Source organism: Enhydra lutris, unplaced genomic scaffold (genome assembly GCF_002288905.1).
Source record: "Enhydra lutris kenyoni isolate GAN:26980312 unplaced genomic scaffold, ASM228890v2 scaffoldscaffold14, whole genome shotgun sequence".
In the NCBI taxonomy this organism is placed as follows: Eukaryota; Metazoa; Chordata; class Mammalia; order Carnivora; family Mustelidae; genus Enhydra; species Enhydra lutris.
Window position 1 is genome coordinate 809,853 of NW_019154098.1, and position 19,505 is coordinate 829,357.

Consider the following 19,505-nt stretch of genomic DNA (forward strand, 5'->3'; position numbering starts at 1 on the left):
GGGGGGGGGGGGGGCGGGCGGGGCCGCCCCTTTAAGCGGCGCGCGGCCGCGGGGCCGGTGGCCGCCGGGTCTGGAGGCCGTTCCGCGCCGCCGCGCCCCGCGCCCAGGCATGGCCGCCCCGCCGCCCCCGGGCCCGCCGCCCGACGAGCTGGACTTCATCCAGGCCTACGAGGAGGTGCGGGAGAAGTACAAAGGTACGGCGCCGCCGGCCCCGCGCACCGTGCGGGCGACCTGCCGTCCGGCCGGGCCCTGGCGGGTCCTCCAGCCTGACGGCCCGGCCTCCGACCGCTTGTCCGCCGTGGCTGCTCCTATCGCGGCCCCGGGCACAGCCCAGCCCGCTGCCTCGCCGGCCCCGCTCGACCCCCCGCGGCTGCGGCGGCCCCCGGGAGAGGCGGGAGCGCCCGGTGGAGCCCCCGCGGTCATGCCCTTAATAGGGCATCGCGCGGCGAGGATGGTGGGGTGGGCCGCGCCGCGGGCGGAGGCTAGCGGGGCCGGGGTCCAGTGTTCCCAGCCGGTGCCCAGCAGACACGTGGGTCAAGGCCGAGCCCTCCCGCGCCCCTCAGCAGGGTGCCTCCCCCCGTGGGGTGGGGACCCCGCGGCCACACCTGGCAGTGGGTCGCATACTTGTGGCCTCTCCTCACATCCCCAAACGGGCCGTCACCTAGGCTGCCACCCTTCCTTGGCAGGGACCGCCTCACTCCCCTTCTCTGACACCCCCCCATCCCCCAGGCAGCCGCGGGCTGGGGAAGACAGGGCAACCTTCCCCTCCTATTCAGAAGAACTGATTCTCTGGCTTTGACAGACCCCCTGGCCTGCTGCAGGGGCCCCCTGGGGCCTCGGACCTGCCCAGGCCCTCCGTGCTGTCAGCTGCGGGCACACACAGCCCTGGCTCCTGGCCCACACAGGCTCAGGTCCGGGTGAGTGAGCTGCTGCAGAGGGTCGAGGCGGCGGCCCTGGGCAGAGCTGACCAGAGCTGTTTCCAGCTCCACTTGGCTGGCTCGGCCCCCAAGGGCAGCTCAGGGAGAGCTCCTGCTAGGGCCTCACCTTGCTCTCTGCCTACTGACCTCCCCCAGGCAGGGAGAGGTTGCAGAGCGCCTAGGACTCGTCCCGCCAGGCCCCCCTCCGCAAAGAGCTTCTGCTTGATCTCTGGCTGTGCTGTGCGCTCTCCTGCCCATGCTGTGGCCGCCCCGTTGGCCTGGTCCTCACAGAGATGCTCCTGGGGTGATGGGCTCCTGAGGGAAGGAGTCTAGGTCCAGAGAGGGCCGGCTGCTGCTCTTAGCTCCCAGAGCTGGCCTGGCCTCAGAGGGTTCATCTGGGTGGGTCCTGGGCAAGGAAGCAGCTGCCCACGTGGGCCACAGCTCTCCTGGCACACCCCAGGACAGAACTGTTTATGAAGTGGTCACTCTGTTTGAAGTAGGGACATCTACGCAAAATACACAGAATACATAGTGGTTTGTTCCAGAATCTTCCTTGGTGTGATCAGGTTGGTCCAGCTCCTGTCCGGGGCATCCAGGTGAGGCATCCTGACAAGAGTAGCCATGTTCCCTCTTCTCCCTGGGTTGGAGGCCTGCCTCCCAGGAGTGAGATCTGACAGGTCCCTGGGGGTTTTCCTGTCTCCGTGCCCGCCCTCCCCAACCCAGCATCCCTGGATGCCAGGCTTGGTGTTGGACACACTGGGCTGTCTTGGCCCATGTCCACCTCCTGGGCGTGGTGGCTGGAGGCTGACAAGAAGGCAGTCAGCGACTCGAGCCTGCTTCTCGCCCAAGGGTGCACAGCATGGCCTCGCCGGGGCCGTGGCCCAGCTCTCTGGTCTGGCGGCACTGGCAGCTGGCCTGGCTTAGTAGGAGAGCGAGTGCTGAGGGCTTCCCACACGGGCCTGAGCATCGGAGGGCTTCTGGGTCATACCAGGCACCCCCGGGACTCCTTAGCTCCTTTGAGTAAGGAGCTAGGTTCGTGCCTGTGGCCCGCCCAGGGCCACTGCCAAGGCCAGGAGGAGCCTAGAGGAGGCCATAGGTGGCTGGGCGATAGGCCGCAGGCCTGACCACTGTGCATGCCTTGGACCTACCAGAGGACCAAGGCCCTGGTCCACCCTGTCCCTGGAGGTAGAGGGCTCCCAGTGGGGGAGGGAGGGAAGGGGTGGCCCCTGATGCCAGCCAGTGTGCAGATGGGGAGGCTGAGCCCCCCTCTCTTGGGTCCCAGCACAGCACTTTTCAGCTCTGCCTGGGGGACTGCCCCTCAGCCATGCCCAAGCCCTGCTGGTCCCTCACTGGGCCCACCAAGGGCTCTGGCTTCTGCCTCCTGGTTTCTAGCCCAAGCTAGCTCTCACCCTCCCAGCCCCACACATGAGAAGCTCCTTCCCCAGTGGCCCTTCCAAAGTCCAGCCACTCAGTCCCTGCCCCCAGTGGTCCCCTCCCCCCACAGTGCCCCAGACCCCACCCCGGACACGTCATTCATTCCTGGGCTCTCCCGCTGGAAATCCCCAGTCCTCCCTTCAGGGTCACTGCTCCTCCCAGAACATTCTCAGTTTCCTGTCAGCTTGAGCCCTTACCCCTGCCCATCCCCCCTGCCTTCTCTTCAGGGCACATTCCTGTGGAGCTGGAGCCACTGGGTCTGTGGTGGGAGAGCTCTGGGTGCCCCGTGGGAGGGGGGGCTGCAAGGGCTCTCCTGAGTCCCGGTTCCCCAGAGCCTGGCCTAGAGTGACTCCGACTCCGAGGCTGGCTGTGGGAGGGCAGGGAGGGTGTGGGTGAGGGAGGACCCAGATGGGCCAGGTGAGTGGGGTAAGGGTGCTGATAGAGGGGCAGCTCAGCTCTCCCGTGGTGCTGTGTGCACAGGGCCAGAGGCCTGTGTGTAGGATTAGGGGGGACTGGGGCTTGCCAGCAGGGCCCGGGCGGCCGGGGTGGAGCCTTCAAGGTTGTCCCATGGGGCCAGGAGCAGGGTGGCCCCAGAGTCCATGTGGGTCCGCAAGCAGCACCTTGGGGTTCTGATGAAGTCGCTTTGGGGGTCTGGGTGGGGTTGGTGGGGGGCAGGGCTTCCAGGCAGGGGGTTGGGGTAGGGAGCCTGCATCAGCCTGGGGAGAAGGTGGGTCCAGAGAGGCCCTGGGGTGGGGGGAGCTATCTACGTGTCTGCTGGGCATGGGCCCAGCATGTATCTTGTGCTTTCTTTGAGACTCCGCTGGAGGGGCTTCCCCACTCCCTGGCAGGGCTGGCATTATGCCTGGCACCCTCCTTCCCTGTCCCACTTTTCCCAGGGCCTGGACTCTGCGCTGGGTCATCTGTGTCCCCCGCACTGCCCCAGGCCGTCACAGCATCTGCAGGGTGCTTGCGGGGTGAGTGAGTGGTCAGCACAGGGCATTGTCTTTGGTGACCGACCGGAGCTCAGCTGCAGGGGCCGGGCGGTAGTTAGTCGGGCTCTTTGGAGAGGACTCTAGGGCTGTGGTCTTCTGTCCCCAGTGCAGTGCGATCAAACAATGACCACACTGTGGAACTACATAAAGGAAAACAGTTATGGTCACACCTCTGGCCCCCAGTCTCACTGGCTGGGGGGACCACAGCGTGTGTGTGTGTGTGTGTGTGTGTGTGTGTGTGTGTGTGTGTGCGCGCATGCGCACACCCATGTATGTGGGGGTGGGGAGAGCAGAGGTTTTCAGCATATTAATAGACTTGTGAAACCATCAGCACAGTTAATTCCAGAACACTGACATCCCCCGGCCCCTGGCAAACCCTGGTCTACATTCGGTCTCTAAGGATTTGCCTGTTCTGGACGTTTCGTATCAGTGGAGACAAACCATCTTGTACCTGGCCTCTTTTATTTAGCATGATGTTTCCAAGGTTCGTCTGTGTGGGAGTGTGTGAAGGACGTCGTTCCTTCCATGGTGGAATCATAGCCCCCGGCACGGACGCACATGCTTTGTTCTCTGTGCGTCAGTTCATGGACATCTGGGCCTTTTTTTGGCCATTACGAATAACACCGCCATGGACATCTGTGTGCGGGTGTTTGTGCGGACCGGCGTCCCCATGTCTCCTGGGTGGACACCAGGGAGTGTGATTGCTGGGTCACGTGGGAACTCTATGTTTAACTGTTGGAAGAGCTGCCAGGCTGTTTTCCGCAGCAGCTGCCCAGTCCCGCATTCCTCACAATGGTGTGCGAGCCTTCCCACTTCTCCACATCCTCACCAACACTTAGGCTTACCTGCCTCTTTGAGTACAGACATTCAGTCCTGGTGGGCAGAGGGGGGATCTCATTGTGACTTCGCTTTCCGTTTCCTGATGGCTGACCATATCAAGAGCTTATTGGTCATTTGCGTACCATCTTTTGAGAAACATCTATCCAGATCCTTTGTCTGTTTTTAAGTTGGGTCTTTATCTTTTTATTGTTGAGTTGTAGGTATTCTTTATGTATGATAGATACATGTCCCTTACCAGATACAGGATTTGCAAAAAGTTTCTGATTCTGTGGGTTGTCTTTGTACCTTCCTCGTGGTGTCCTTTGAAGCAAAAAGTTTTTAATTGCAATGAGTCTAGTTGATCTGTTTTGTTTTGTTTTTTTTTTTTTTTGCTTGTGCTTTTGGCATCACATCTAAGAAACTATTGTTTCCTCCAAAGTCATGAAGATTTATGCCTACAGTTGCTTCCAGGAGTTTTATGGTTTAGGCCTTACATTTAGGTCTTTGGTTTTTTGTTTGTTTATTTATTTCCGTTTATTTCCTTCATCCCTTACGTGGACATTTGGGCTTGTTGTTAAAAATGATTGCATTTCTAGGCTGCGCTCTGGCATAGGTGAGCATGGCAGATACAAGACACACGCGTTCTCCAGATCTTTGCCAACTGATTGATGAGAGAATCCAAACTTTTAATTCGCATTCTTTAAGCATCGTTTTGTAGTTCTCGGCTAATTTCACTTTTCTTCTTTTACGAGTTGCCTACTCAAAACCCTTGTTCAGATCTAGGTGAGAGGCAGGTAGGGATCAGATTTGAAAAGAAAAAAGCATTGTTAATTTTTCCGTATGATGTGTTTCTCTTTGAATTATAAGTGCTCTTTACAGAAGTGCCTGGGAGGCACAGTCAGTTAAGCCTCCGTCTCTTGGGTTCTTGGTTTTGGCTCAGGTCATGATCTCAGGGTCCTGGGATTGAGCCCTGGGTCCGGCTCTACGCTTGGTGGGGTGTCTGCTTCTCTGCTTCTCCCTCTGCCCTCACCCTGCTTGCTCACTCTCTCTGTCTGAAATAAATAAATACATCTTTTTAAAAAGCCTTTAAAAAAAGAGCTCTTTACGTATTATGAATATTAACTTCCTTATTTGTTATATATGTTTCAAGCTTTTCTCCTGGTTTGTTACCTTTGGTAAGTAAGCGTTCTATTGAAATATAACATTTCTACAGAAAAGCATGCAAATTATACACACGTGGCTTCCTTAAATTTCACAGTTTCCTTGTGACCAGCATTGAGATCTTGGAAATAGCTTCTTAGCCTCTTAAAAGGCCCCGTGTTTCCAGTTGCTGTCTTGACTTCTCACACCACACAGCCGTGGGGTCGCCTGTCATTTCATCCTGTCTCTGTCTTCATCCGTATCAACTCAAAAACTTTCCTCTTTTATTTTGTGATCTCTGAGTTTCATGTCCGTCAGGACACTCTTCTTTTGTAAAAAGCGTTTGCTGAGAGTGTCTTCCAGTTCTGGTGTGTTTGTTTTCTAACATCTTCCTCTTTAGCTGGAATTTGTTTTGGGCTGGGGTGTGTGGGAGACTTGGGGTGTCGTGCTCAGGGTTTGGACTTGCATTAGTGGGTGACCAAGAGGATTTTACGTATCTCCTTTCCCACCAAACTCAGCTTCCTGAGGGCAGGGTCTGTGTCCCGCTGCTCCTCTGTCGTAAGACAAGATCGCTTAGAAACGAGTGAGTGAGTGGGAGGGAGAAGTGGGCCCCGAGCCAGACCCTCGCGGGACACCTGGTCCCAGTCAGTTGCCCTAGGTGCCCCCAGAGCAGGTGCCGAGGGGAGAGTCCTGGTGGTGGCAGAAGGCAGGGTGGGAGCCGGCCTTCTCTCCAGCAGGGGAGGCGGGACAGCGGGAGTTTGCTTTAGGTTTGCGAGTTGGAGATGAGCGAGCCTGTGGAGACCCCGGGATGCCAGAAAAGGCTGGATGAGTTGAGGGAGGCCCGTCTGGGGCCGTGCTTTGGGGTCCTCATGAGGAAGGGAGGAGGCCCATCTCTGAGCCTTGGGGCAGCTGGGGACGCCGGCCAGGGGAAGCAGGGGCAGAGCCACAGCGCAGTGTCCCGGCAGCCCAGTGAATGGGAAGGGGTGACAGACCAGAAGAGGGCCACCTGAGCAGGACAAGGCTCCAAGAGTGCCTGGCCCTCGGTGATAAGGGACGCTGGGGACCTTGGTGAGACCTGTTTGAAGGTGTAGTCAGGTTGGAGGTGCTGAGGGTGATGTTCGGGGAAGAAGAGGGGTGCAGGGCTGCAGGGTGTCCAACACTGTGGGAGGGAGGGGGCCCTCCAGGACAGAGTGCTGGCACACAGGTGAAACACTGGCCTGAGGTCCCTGGGGCAGGGGTGGCCTTGGCCTGGAGGGGCATCTGTGGCCATCGGGGGTATGGGCATTGCCAAATGCTGGGCCATCTCTCTCCTTGACCCATCTGCCTGTGCTGGGGGCTGAATGTGACCGCCCCTTGCCACCGAGGGCCTGTGGGGTGAGCAGGGGGAGGGGCTGTCAGGCCTTAGAGTATAGCAAGGTGTGAGTGATGGTGCCTCCTAGCCTCGGTTTCCCCATAAAGCCCAAGGGGAGCTGGCAGGAGGGGGGTGGGGTCTGGGTGCCTTCAGAGGGGGCTCGAGGAGGCTGGGGAGCAGTGGTACAAGTTGGGGCCACTTGTAGGCCAGCCGTGGACAGGGAGCCGTGGGCAGAGGAGCCGATGCTGTGGGGCACGAGGTTGGGGACCCAAGTGAAGGCAGGCGCTGGGTCATTTGGGGGGGCCCAGGTTGCTGGTGGACCGGGTGAAGGGGAGGTCAGGAACTCATTCTCAGGTGATGGGAAGAGAGCCGCCATTCAGAAGCCATGGGACAGGAGCCTGGAGGCCTGGGAGCTCGCCTCTCCTCCCTTCCTCTCCTCTGGGGGTGCTTGGGTCGTGATTTAGGAGAGGAGTTGTCCCCGTGTGTGGTCAGCCCTTGGCAGGGACCTTTACTGCTGTTCTGAGGCAAAAGGGATGGGGAGCCAGGAAGAGGAGGGGTGACACTCTGCTGCCCACCCTGGTTCCTGGAGTGGGGACAGATCAAGGGCCAATTCTGCAGGCAAGGAATGCCCTAGAAGGACGTCTGGTGTAGCTGGTCTGGAGTCTGGGTTCAGGCGGGCTGGTGGCCGCACTGGTGCCCAGAACAGTGGGGGAGGGGCGGCCCTCTGGGCCCTCTGGGACCCATGTGCAGGCCTCAGGCGGCAGGTGTGGGCCAGCTGGTGGGAGGCCTGAGAGCAGTGTCCACAGCAGGTGTCTCTGGGTGTGGGGCCCTTAGAGTCTTTCTTCTTGTCTCTGTGTTGTTGTTTTTTTTTAAGATTTTATTTATTTATTTAACAGAGAGATCACAAGTAGGCAGAGAGGCAGGCAGAGAGAGAGAGGGGGAAGCAGGCTCCCCACTGAGCAGAGAGCCCAACGCAGAAGCTGATCCCAGGACCCTGAGACCATGACCTGAGCCGAAGGCAGAGGTTTAACTCACTGAGCCCTCTAGGCGCCCCTGTTTCTGTTTTTGAAATGAATGTGCATTTTGAACTTTTAAAATGTATCCTTTTTTCTCCTTTCTCATTAAGTGAAGGGCTACGGGGAAAGCTTATAGGACTGGAGTGAGCCTTGAGGGACACGACTGAGCTTGACTGTGGTTATTACTAGGACAGCTCATGCTTGGCTGTGGGATAGAGCCAGCCCCAAGAACACCCTCTCCTGGGTTGCTGCCTCAAACAGCACCACGGTACCTCCCACTGTTCCAGAGGCTGTAGGGCCGCTCCTGTCCCAGCGCCCAGTGGCCATGGGCCTTCCCTGGTGAGTGACTATGGCTTCGTCTTCAACACGGCCTCCTCCCTGTGTCTTCTCCTGTCTCTTGTAAGGCTCCTTGTCACTGGATTTAGAGCCTCCCTGAGTGATTCAGGATGATCTTATCTGAAGATTCTGAATTGTAACTGCAAAGACCCTTTTTCCGAATAAGAGAACACTGTGGGCTCTGGGATTTGGAGGTGGACACAGATTTGGGGGACAACCATTCAGGCCATAGCTGTCTGCCCTCTGGCCTCCTAAAACTCATGTTTGTCCCATGCAAAATATATTCACCCCTTCCCACCGTCCCCCAAAGCATCAGCCCATTATAGCATCAACTCAAGTTCAAAACCTCATCTAAATTTCAGCAGCTCAAAAGCCCCACATCTTGTCCAAAGTGTCCAAATCAGGACTGGGTGAGGCCCTGGACACTTTGGGGCAGAATTCCTGTCTGGGGGTGGGCCTGAGAAAGTAGTGAGCCAGTCCGAGACTCCAGAATACAATGGTGAGACAAGCACAGACTAGACACCCCCTTTCCAAGGGGGGAACTAGACAGTGATCAGGGGCTTGAGGTCCCAGCAAGTTTGAAACCTGCAGGGCAAATTCCTTACTCCTCTGGTGGTGGTGGCGTGATGCTCTGCGCTCTGGCCTCCCGCTCAGGCCCCAAGGCTCTGCTCTGGGAGCCCTGTCTCCTTTTCCTTGAAGGGTAGCCCAGGGTTGAAGCTGAGTAGCCCTGACAGCCCATTTCCCAGGAATCCCAGATTCCTAACGCCTTTCCTCTGTGTGCTGTGTTCCGTCCAGTCCAAGCTGGTGGTGTCTCCGCTGGTCTGACATTCTCATAAACCTGTGGGTCTCCTGTGTATGTCACGGGTCCCATGTCCTTAGACAAGAGGGGTCTCCATAGATCTTTTCTGGATGACCCCACTCCCTTCCTAGCTTCTGCTGAGATGGTGGAGTGGACCTGTGGGTCTGACAGCTGATCTGCTCCGCGGAAGGCCGTCCAGTCACCCTTGGCTGTCTCCCTCCAGGACATACTCTCCCAGCCTTAGCATCCTTTGCAGTCTGAACAGGTCGGGGCTCTCCCGGGTCACCAGCGCTAACCGTCCCTTCCACGATGGATGTCTTTCCTTCTGAACCCTCCTGTGAGCAGCAAGGCAGGTCACGCCTCTCACGCTTCACCTCGAAATCTCCGTAGCTAAAGACGCTCACAAGTTCTGGTGTCCACCCAACAGTGGAACGCCGTCCAGCCCTGTTTCCTGCCACTATTTGATAAGGATCGGCTTTCCTCCAGTGTTCAGGAATGCATTCCTCCCTTCCTTCTAGGTCCTCACCAGCAACATGCTTGCCGTCCATGTTTCTACCCCCAGTCTGTCCACGGCAGTCCAGGCTTCTCCTGCCTGCTCCTTGCAGTCCTCCAGCCTCTGTCTGCGGCCCACTCCCACTCGCCCACTCTGCGGCCAGCGAGCCACGGCCGCACGCTCAGGCCTTGGTCACCCACCCCCGTAACACAGTGCCAACTGGTTTCCTGTGTCTGCCGTAACGAGCGCCACACACAGGTGGTCTAACAAACGCAGACGTGTTCTCTCAGCTCTGGAGCCTGGAAGTCTAAAATCGAGGTGCTGGCAGGGCCGTGCTTCCCGGGAAGCTTCTAGAAGAGAGCCTCCTCACTTCTAGCTGCTGTGGCTGCTGGCATCCCCGTCTTCACATGGCTTCTCCTTGTGGCTCTGTTCTTTTCTGCCTCATTGGATTTGGGCCCACCCCCATGATCCAAGGTGATCAGATCTTGAGATCCTTAATTACATCTGCGGAGACCCTCTCTCCACTAAGGTCATGGTCAAAGGCACCAGGGATTCAGATGTGAACATATGGTTGTCAAGGCCCCTGTTCAACGCCCTACAGTGTCGGGTGATGTACTCAAAACCTCCACATCTTTTTGTTTTGTGCTTGTTTTGAAAAAATGTGCACGATATTTTGTAGTACAATTTAATGTATGTATAATTTTATAATTATACAATTTGATATCATAGAGCATTTTAGACACATGTAACTTTTTACTTAATGTTACAACGTGGACATCTTTCTATAACATTTATTTACAATATAATATAATATTCCTTGGTATGGTAACTGTATATTTAAAAATTTTTTTTTTCACTAAGTAAACTCCGCCCCCAATGTGGGGCTCAAACTCATGACCCTGAGATTAAGAGTCGCTCGCTCTACCGACTGAGACAACAAGGTGCCCTAATCATATCGTATTCAACCTAACACCTCTCATACAGCATTAAGGTTATTATTTATTTGTTTATTTGATACGAGGACGGCAGCAAGGAGCGGTTCTGTAGCTGTTGGCTGTGTCTGTGACTACTGTTTGAAATAGAATTTCTGAATCAAATCGTGTGTAAAATGCAAGCCTTATCTACACCAAGATACCATTTTTTAGGTATCAGATTGGCAAAAATCCCAACACTTGGATTTCTGGATTGTGTTGGGGAAACTGTGGGAACCAGGCCAGTGGTGGCGCCTATCAGATGGGTGCCCAAGGGGACGGTGCTCCTGGGGGTCCTGGCAGGCGACAGGGCTCCTGGGGGAGGGCCGAGGGCTCCGCCAACTTGGGGGATTCCCCTCTGTGCCGCGGGCTGATGGCAGTGAAGGGTCGGACCGTACATGTGAGGCGTCACTTTTTGTGCCAAAAGGAGGAAAACCAAGATTCATGTTTGTATCTGCTTGATTTTCCATAAAGAAGTGGCAGAGGAGTGAACGGGAAGCCAGGGAAGGAGCCTTCCCAGCGTGCGGTCCCTGTGCGTCTGGTGACCATCTCCCTGCAGACAACGCGTGCGCTGTCTGGGGAGTTTGTAGGTGCTGCTGGTGCTTCTGCTGCGGGGCCCCGGGAGCCTCACTCCGACACCTGCCCAGCGCCCGGATTACCGTTTCAAACGGACGGCAGAGCCTTGCCGGTCTAGAACATGCTAGATGTGAGTACGTGAGGCCGTGTTAACAGATGAGCACAGGGGCCAGCCGCAGGGCCCATCGCAATGGCAGGGCTCAGCCTGGGGCGTGTTGGACCCTCGCACCGGGGCGCGTGAGTCCCCCGCTCCATCTCTATGCGCAGGGTAAGGGGGGCTTCCGCACTCAAGTTCTGGCGGATTTTTATTTATCTTCTTCTAAGCACTTTATAGCTAGTGTTGCTGATGAAGGCTTTTTTCCCGTATGTTTTTCTAAGTCGTTGTTGCCGGCGTATATGAAACCTCCCGAGTCTTTGAGAGGTGAAGGTCAAGCCAGCCACATCACAGAGGTCTCTTATGGGCTCCGACGGGTGGGCGGAGGGGTTTGTCCTGGTGCGGAGAGGAGCACACGCTGGAAGTTGCGTGGGAGGCGGTGGGTTTAGGAGGGTTCCCTGACCACTGCCCCGAGGGCCTCTCGGCCTGAAGGGGCACTGGCTTGCTCCTTTTGACACTCCCCGTCTTGCGGTAGAATGTCCTTGGGGGACCGGGGATTGGGGGGACCCTGGGAGGACAGCCTGGCGAGCCTGTCTGGCCTCCTGTAAGCAGTGTGTGCCTTTCGTGGTTTACTGGGACACTGTAAAAACCAGCGCTGCTTCTGAGTTTTATCGAATGAGTTCTCAGCGTTTTTGAGATTCATATACAGGTTTTCTCTTTTAACCTATCAGTGAGGCAAAACCATATTAATAGAGGTCCTGGGAGCCCCTCCCCCTGGCACAGCGAGAGACCATGCCCTTCTCTCCCCCACAGCGAGGCCTGGATGTCCAGGTCTGGGCTTTGGTGATGCTGAGATAGCCGCCTGGGGCCACCCAGTCAAGTGTCTGCATTAGTGTGCTTGTCCCTGTTGGGAGGGACCAGCAGAAGGGTGCGGGCGGTGGGACACAGGCCTGGGTCTACCACACTGCAGGGGAGCAAGGTAGCCCAGGCTGGGGGCAGCAGCTGGGCCCTGGCAGGACCCGGTGGGTGCATGGCGGTCTTCTGGGGGCTGCCAGGACGAGCCTGCTGAGAAGGGTGGTGGTCAGGCAGTGGGCGGGAGGATGAGGATGGGTTTGAGAGGTAGTTGGGGGAGAATGGCCAAGCAGGGGGTGTGGGGGCCGGAACCAGGATCCCCCACCAGAGTCTCTGGCAGGTGCCTGGTAACAGCGCTGTTCTGGAAGGGGGCTGCACAGAGACAGCAGGCCGGGGCCTGAAGGGGTGACCTTGGTGCTGTCTTGCCCAGCACCTGCAGGAGCCCCAGCAGGCACTTGGCCTGGTGGTGTCATGGACCTCGACCTCCAGGAGCCGCCCAGGGTGGCTGGTGTTCCTGCCGTCATTGCCCAGCACGGCGTGGCCTCCCAGGCAGGCTTTTCTCCTGCCCAGGCCCCACAGCTTCCCAAGGTGGAGGTGGACTCTGGGCTGTGACCGGGGCGGGGGGGGGAGGGATGTGGCCCCCATGCTCCTGCCACAGACGCAGTCTGTGGGGTCTTACCGGGTCAGGTCTTCCCTGATTGTCCCATGATTGTCCTATGGCCTACAGCTGTTACACGTGCCCCCTGTGGGGGATCAACTGCTGGGAGCCCCAGCAGGGCTGGCTGCCATGGGGGTGGGGACCATCGGGAGGAGCACCATGCTGAGGCCAGGTAGGGTCTCGGGAGCAGCGGGAGAGAAGATGAGGGTACGTGGAGATGGGGGCAGGGATCCCTCCTTGGTCTCCTGGGATTGTGAAGAGGGCTTTGTCCCAGAGGGGCTGGAAAGGAGGGAGGACCCGGTTGGGGTGCTATGACACAGGTTCCAGGGGCACCGAGGGCACAAGCCAGTCCTGGGATTTGCAGAGAGCTTCAAGATGGTTTGGCATGCCAAGGTCTGAGTGCCTGGCCCAGGCGACCTGATGAGGCCCTAGCAGGCATGAAGAGCCACGCTGCTGGGTCAGACCATTCGCCCTCCTGAGGATCTAGGTAGGAAGCCTTGTGGGCCGTGCAACCCGTAAAAGCTGAGGATGTAGGGTGGGCCGCCTTCCGTTCTCACGGCTGGACCTGGGGAACCTGCATTCTTTCGTCCTCACCGGTAGTCCATATCTCCTGCCTCCAGGCCCTTGTCCAAGGTAGTTTGAGGGAGCTCCCTAGCTTGGTGAACCCCCAGGGACAGCTGTCTCCAGCCCTTCCTCCCCTGGTCCTGCTGTCTCCACATTCTTTGGGGCTGGCCAGACTCTCCTCTCTTGTCTCTGGGCCTTTGCCTTCCAGGACCAGGATACTGGCTGAGGAGGTCGCTGGGTGGCCCAGACCAGTGGGTACCTCCTGCAGGGAGTGAGTGGCTGTGACTTCGAGGTCCGGGAAGCCACCGGCACGAACGACTGGACGGTCACTCTGACCACGAGGCTGTGGGGTGGGCCATCGGAGCGCACCTGGATCGGGCCTGTTGACCCGGCAGTCTAGCTGGAGTTGGCAGGGTCCAGCACCACGAGGTGGAGGCTGTTGGAAGGGGGTGGGGCGCGGCGGGAGCTCCCGCCTGGGCGGCCTGGCCTTGAGCATTGATCAGCCGAAGCCCCGCCCCGAGCTGACAAGCCCCGCCCTAGGCCTCCCGGCTCCTCCCCCAGGCTGCGGCTCTGGCCCCGGCAGTGAGTTGCCGACCCTGGACTCTGCGTGGCGGCGGCACCGCCGCCGTCAGTCCAGGTGGAGACATGGACCCTTCGAGAGCTATCCAGCAGGAGATCAGCTCCCTCAAAGGTGCGGGCCGGGGACGGGGCCCGAGGCAGGAGGCGAGGGCCGGGCAGTGACCTCTATCTGGGTGCAGACCTGCGCAGGGCCGCGGTCAAGGTCTGCTGTCCCGGGAGCAGCCTTGGGGATGGGGAGCCGGAGCCGCCGGAGACCCCAGGCCCATGCACCGCCAGGGCTCCACCTGACCGGGGTCTGCCCTGGGCTGGCCGGGGGCTACTCTCGCTATAGCCCTGCGGTGAGTGTCGGGGTGGGGGGGGGCGGGGCGGGCTGCTGCAGCGACGGGGGCGGGTCGGAGGTGAGAGCTGGCCTTTGCGGCGGGTCCGCCCCTTTTCTTCCCGGCCTCTGCGGAGCTCCCGCCCCGCCTGCGGCCCTCCCAGCCTCCCTACCGCGTTGCAGCCCTGCAGCTCGGCGTCCGAGGGGACTGGCCAGGGCAGTGGGTATCACTGTGGGGAGGCGCCAGGCGGGCTGGCCCCGGGCAAGTCCACACTGCGGCTCTTTGTTCTGGGGTGGGGAGGCTGGGGGCTGCCCGAGGGTTCCGACTGGTTGCCCTGGAAACCTGGAGGGCCCCCGAGGGCCCTGGAGTGTGAGGGTAGGAGGCCGTCCTGCCCTCCACTCCCACAAAGCCCCCCACGCCCTGGCCCTCCCGGTGCCAAATCAGCGACTCCGGCTGCGGTTCTGCAGCGTGGGGGCGGGGCAGAAAAGGGCATCCTTCCAGCTCTGGGACTTTGGGGGGGGGCGCCCCCACCCTGGCACGGAGAGAGACGGGGCGGGGTGTGTGCGGGAGCAGACGAAGCTGCCGGGAACAGCTTGCTCCAGGCTCCCGCCTGCCCCTCCCCGCATCCACCGCGGGCGCCCGGGCTGGTGGGAGGGAGGGGGAATTCCCTACCGTGCCCCGCCCCCTCTCTGCGGTTCCCCAAGTTGCTGCAGTTGCCGGAGCAGGCCCCTGTAGGAGATACCTTAGGTCCAAGTGTTTGGGAGGTCTTGGGGGTGGCTTGGAATCATTTTGGGGGGCATCGGTTGGCTTGGGGATTTGGGGGGAGTAGGTCGGGACATCATGCCACGAAGATGGCCTGGATGAAGGGAGTAGGCATGGGCGGGAGAGCAGCAAGTGAGGAAAAGGCTGTGGGGTGCGCAGGGGAGAGCGCGGGAGGCCTGTGGCGGGGGCCCGACTAGGAGAGTGGGCGTCTCTGAACGCGGGGTTGGGCCGGGCCTGCCTGAGTGCGGTCCTGAGCTGCGGCTGGTGCTGGTTCCCGAGCCGCGGCCCGGGAGGCGGGGAGGCTCCTCCGGCGCTGCGGGGCCGAAGGGGCGTGGACGCCGTCCAGTAGCGCGCAGGCGGTGCGTCCTCCCGGAGCCGGTCTCCCTGCGGCTGGGCCCGCCTGGCTGCAGGGGACAGGCGGGGGGCGGAGGGCGGGGCCGTGGGGACAGTTGGCTGGACCTTCCGCTTCAGTGCCGCGCCCACCAGCCCTGGCGCACGCGTGTGTCTCCCGAGTGCGCGCGCGCGTGACGGCGTGTGAGCGCGTGCGTGCGCGTGTGTTAGGGGCGCTGTTTGGGGCTGGCGCTGCGGTGCCATGGCAACGGCCGGTACACCCGCCCCCGCCCGCTGCCCGTTGGCCGCCTGCCTGCGGGCGCCTCCCACCTCGGGATCCCCCACCCCCGCCCTATTTGCCCTATTTATAATCAGTTCCCGCGTTAGCTGCGCTTGGTGGGAATGGGTGTGTCGGCCTGGGGGGAGGGTGCGTGCAGCACAGTGCGCGACAGCGGGGTCTCGGGTGGAATGGGGGAGGCACGGGAGGTCCACGGTTAGAGCGCCCGCTGTGGGAGCCTGGAAGTGACTCATGGGTGCGGCCCCGCCGGGCTCCAGGGCCCTGCGGTGGAACCCGCCGACGCTTGTGGACCCTGCTGGGGCCCCTGACCCTCTGCCAGTGCGCTGCTCCTCTCCCCTGCGTCTGCCCCCGCCCAATACACAGGCGGCCACGTGGCCACCCAGGGCAGGGTGTCCATGCAGCAGTAGGGGCACCAGGCCTGCCTGGGCCGGTGGGGACTTGGTAACTGATTTTCTGTGGCCACTGAGCTTTTATGGCTTCCAGCAGCTGGCCTGGGGGTTGGGGTGGATGAAGGCCTGCCCAGAGCCCCCTACTCTGCTTGCTGCTCTGTTTGTGGGTCCCAGCAGGCTCTGTTCCTGTGTCCCTGTTGAGCTGGCTTGGCAAGGGAAGTGTTAAATAGAGTGTCTCGGGCCTGGCATTTGGAGGTAGGGGCTCTGCCCCTTTGCCCCTTTGACGGACAGCAGCCAATGGTGGCCAGTGGTGGCAGCTACCCGCCTGGCCATGTGCTACAGCAGCTGCTGCTTCCGTTCTGCCTCAGGCCTCTGCTCCCCAAGACCCCAGCTTTCCACCCAGATTTCTGCCCTGCTCCCCCGGACCCCAGCTCTCCCCTCAGACCTCAAGTGCCCCCGCCCCCAGGTGCAGACAGCCCAGCACCCCACTGTCAGATCCTTATAATTCCACGAAACCCTGAGACCACAACCCTGAGCTGGGTCCCCAGCCTGAGGACCCCTTCTGTCCTCTCTGCTCCTGCTTCCCTGCCGCCCATTCTGCCACCTTTTCGGCTGCTTGGTCCGTGGCTGCTCCCGGACACCGCCCCCCCCCCCCCCCCCCCCCCCCCCGCCCGCCCGCCCTGTCTTAGGAGCCTTGAAGGAAGTGTTTAGAAACTGATGTAATTCCTGACGTCGGAGCTGTGGCCCCGGGAACGGAGGGGGGCTGTTGGGGTGTCCGCGCGGCAAGGTGCCCCCCACTCAGCGAGGGGCCCCTGCTGGCTGTGGGTGGGAGGGGCCGCCGGTGCTGCTGAGTCAGAGGGGGCCGGCCTGGGCGGGAGGGCGGGCGGAGGCTCTCGCAGGCGGCGGGCAGGCGACAGTGCCGGCAGAGTCTCTGGGAGCCAGAGAGCCCGGCGCGAGAGCCCCCAGCCCCGGAGCCCGCGCCCTCGCGCTCAGTGCGGTACCCGGCGCCGGTGTCTCAGCTGTGCCGCGGGGGGCCTCCTGGGCCTCCTGGACCTCCTTGGCCTCCTCCCCGGCCCCGCCCGGCCTCCAGGCCCTGGCAGCCATGGTGGCCGGCATGCTCATGCCGCTGGACCAACTGCGGGCCATTTATGAGGTGCTCTTCCGCGAGGGCGTGATGGTGGCCAAGAAGGATCGGCGACCCCGCAGCCTGCACCCTCACGTCCCCGGCGTCACCAACCTGCAGGTCATGCGCGCCATGGCCTCCCTTCGGGCCCGTGGCCTGGTGCGGGAGACCTTCGCCTGGCGCCACTTTTACTGGTACCTCACGAATGAGGGCACGGCCCACCTGCGCCAGTACCTGCACCTGCCGCCGGAGATCGTGCCCGCCTCTCTGCAGCGCATGCGCCGCCCCGTCGCCATGGTGATGCCCGCGCGCCGCACCCCGCACGTGCAGTCTGTGCAGGGTCCCCTGGGCTGCCCGCCGAAGTGGGGTCCGCAGCCAGCAGAGGACCCTGCCCGTGAGGAGCGGCGGGTCTACCGTCGGAAGGAGCCCGCGGAGGAGCCGGCTGAGCCCCCTGTGCGGCCCACCGCCGCCCTAGGGAACCTGGGGAGGCCTGGTCCGGAGCCGGCGGCAGCCACAGGTCAGCGGCATCCGGGCCCCAGTTGTGGGGGACGGGAACGGGGTGCCCGGGCACCGGCCCAGTGGGCTGGGGTGGGCAGCACACGTGTGGGAACGTCGCTGGCCCCGGCAGGTGGTGCTCTGTCTGCCTGCGGTGCCAGCTGCTCAGCCGCTGGACCCACGTGGCTCCTCCTTGCGGCTTGAGGACCTTGGGGTGGGCAGGCCCTGGAGGAGCACTTGGGCCGCTGCCAGGCCAGCCCCAGGCTCCCCCTGGGGTAGGGGTGGGGCTTGTGGGCCTGGACTGGCAGGCCCAGCTGTTCCGCACAGCCCTGCCCCACACCCGTGGGTGGCCGTCCCTGGCCCTGCCTTTGGCCTGAGCCTTCCCTGCACGTCCCCATGGCCTGGCTGCCCCTAGGCCCTCTCTGGGCGAGGCTGTGGAGCGCAGAGGACGTGCCAGAATGGGACGGGGTGGGGGCTCTCTAGTAGCGTGGCCCGGGCCAACTGTCTGACCTTTCTTAGCCTCAGGTCTGTCCAGGGCGGGTGACATCTACCCCCACGGTTTTGTGGCTCATATGGTTTTGTGATGTGGTACTGTGACTGGGAGCGTGACTGGCATGGGGTTGGGTCTGGCCCAGGGGGTAGCCCAGGGTTGGGGGGGGAGAAGAGCAGACCAGAGGCCAGGGTGTGGTGGGCGCTGGGCCCCATCCTGGGTCTGGGCCGATGGTGGAAGGGGCTCCCAGAGGATGGAACAGGTCCTGTGGTCCCAGGGGTTGCCAGGGGACCCTTCACAGTGTCCTCCTTCCGGGGCATCCCTCTGTCCCCAAGCAGCTGTGCTGGCAAGACTCAGGTGTCCCATGTAGCTAGCTTGAGGCTCACACATGCGCTTTCCCAGCCCCCTGGCCTTGGTGCTGACTTGGGGTGGCTTTGGTGCCCCAGCAGAGGTCAGGCTTGGCTGCCGCTTCCATCTTTGTGTTTTGTCACCTGGGAAGGAATGGGGTCTCTAAGGGTCTAGGAAGGGGGCCTTCCAGGAGGCCGGCTGGGTGGGCAAGAGTCTGTTCTTGCAGGGCAAGAGTCAAGTTCTATTCAAGTTCTGGTGTGGTCCCGTTGGCCCCATGAGGGCTGGGAGCCCATCTGGGAGGATCAGTGAGGTTGTCGGCTAGAGGGATGTTCTCAGGTACTCCCCGTGACCGTGGAAAAGTTGCGTGGATCTTCCCACTCCTCTGTCAGTGGGGTGACAGCATCTCCCACAAGGGGACAGTGCATGCTTGGCTGGGTGTTTGGTCAGCACTGACTCGCATCCAGTGGGCCCCGGGGACCTCCGACCCTTGCCACCAGCACTCCAGCCCTCTCCCTCTCCTGTCACGGGTGTGGTGAGCACGAGCTCCTCTTTCCTTTTCTCTCCTTCCTTCCTTGTTCGCGGCCAGGCTGGGCGGCCGGGCAGGCATACGGTCGTAGCGCCAGGATGGGGGACTGGGTGTGGCTGTAGCGGGCAGAGTGGAGGGCGCCCCCGGCCCCGACGGAGGTGACTCAGTGTTCCTCCCAGCCGCAGCCACAGGCGGCCGCTCAGAGTTTCCAACAGGAAGTGAGCTCCAGCTCCAGGCTGAGTCAGGCCCGCGGGTGTGGGCTTCCCAAGGGCCGAGCGTGGACCTGAGGCCACCCTTGCTGGGGGCACCTTGGGCATGCTGGGTGCTAGCTGCAGTTTGGGCACGTCCTCGTCTCTGGGGTGGCACCTAGAGTCAGTGACTTTTCAGAGAGACCCCTTTCTCCCTCGGCTCTGTGCTGTCAGGGTGAGGCCCACCGTGCTGATCCCCGGAATGGCCTCGGTCAGTGGGTCACCTCTGCCTGTCCAGCCTTGGCCAAGGAGCTCGGACGCCGCGAGGCAGTCACACGCGCCTGCTCCATCCCCGCCTGCGAGCCCTGGTGGTCTGCTTGTCTGCGTGGCCGGCTTGCTTCGGCAGCCGCATACCGGCCAGACCCGGACCAAGCCCCTGGCCAGGGAAGCCCCCAGCACCTGGGGAGGGACGGAGAGGAGGGATGGACGACAGAGGAGGGATGGACGACGGGGAGCTAGCTTTAGAAGCCATCGGGGAGGGACCCCCTGAGGAGGTGCTCTGAGCTGAACCTGACTGTTGAGCAGCACCGGCCCTACCCAGAGTTGGCGGGGGCGGTGGGGGGCAAGGGTAGGGGGTGCTGGGAGGAC

General features: G+C 61.2%; 1 protein-coding gene across 2 annotated transcripts in view; it reads left to right on the top strand.

Moving 5' to 3' along the window:
* LOC111146639 (plectin) overlaps window positions 1–19,505 on the top strand; it is a 53,226-nt gene that overhangs the window by 2,333 nt on the left and 31,388 nt on the right. Inside the window, exon 1 of one of the 2 annotated variants that reach the window (XM_022502270.1) lies at window positions 16,790–17,327. The exons of the other annotated variant lie outside the window; for it this stretch is intronic. Within the exon in view, the coding sequence (XP_022357978.1) occupies window positions 16,790–17,327 (538 nt within the window). Of the gene's footprint in view, window positions 1–16,789; window positions 17,328–19,505 lie in introns of those variants that run through there. 2 annotated transcript variants of the gene reach the window in all.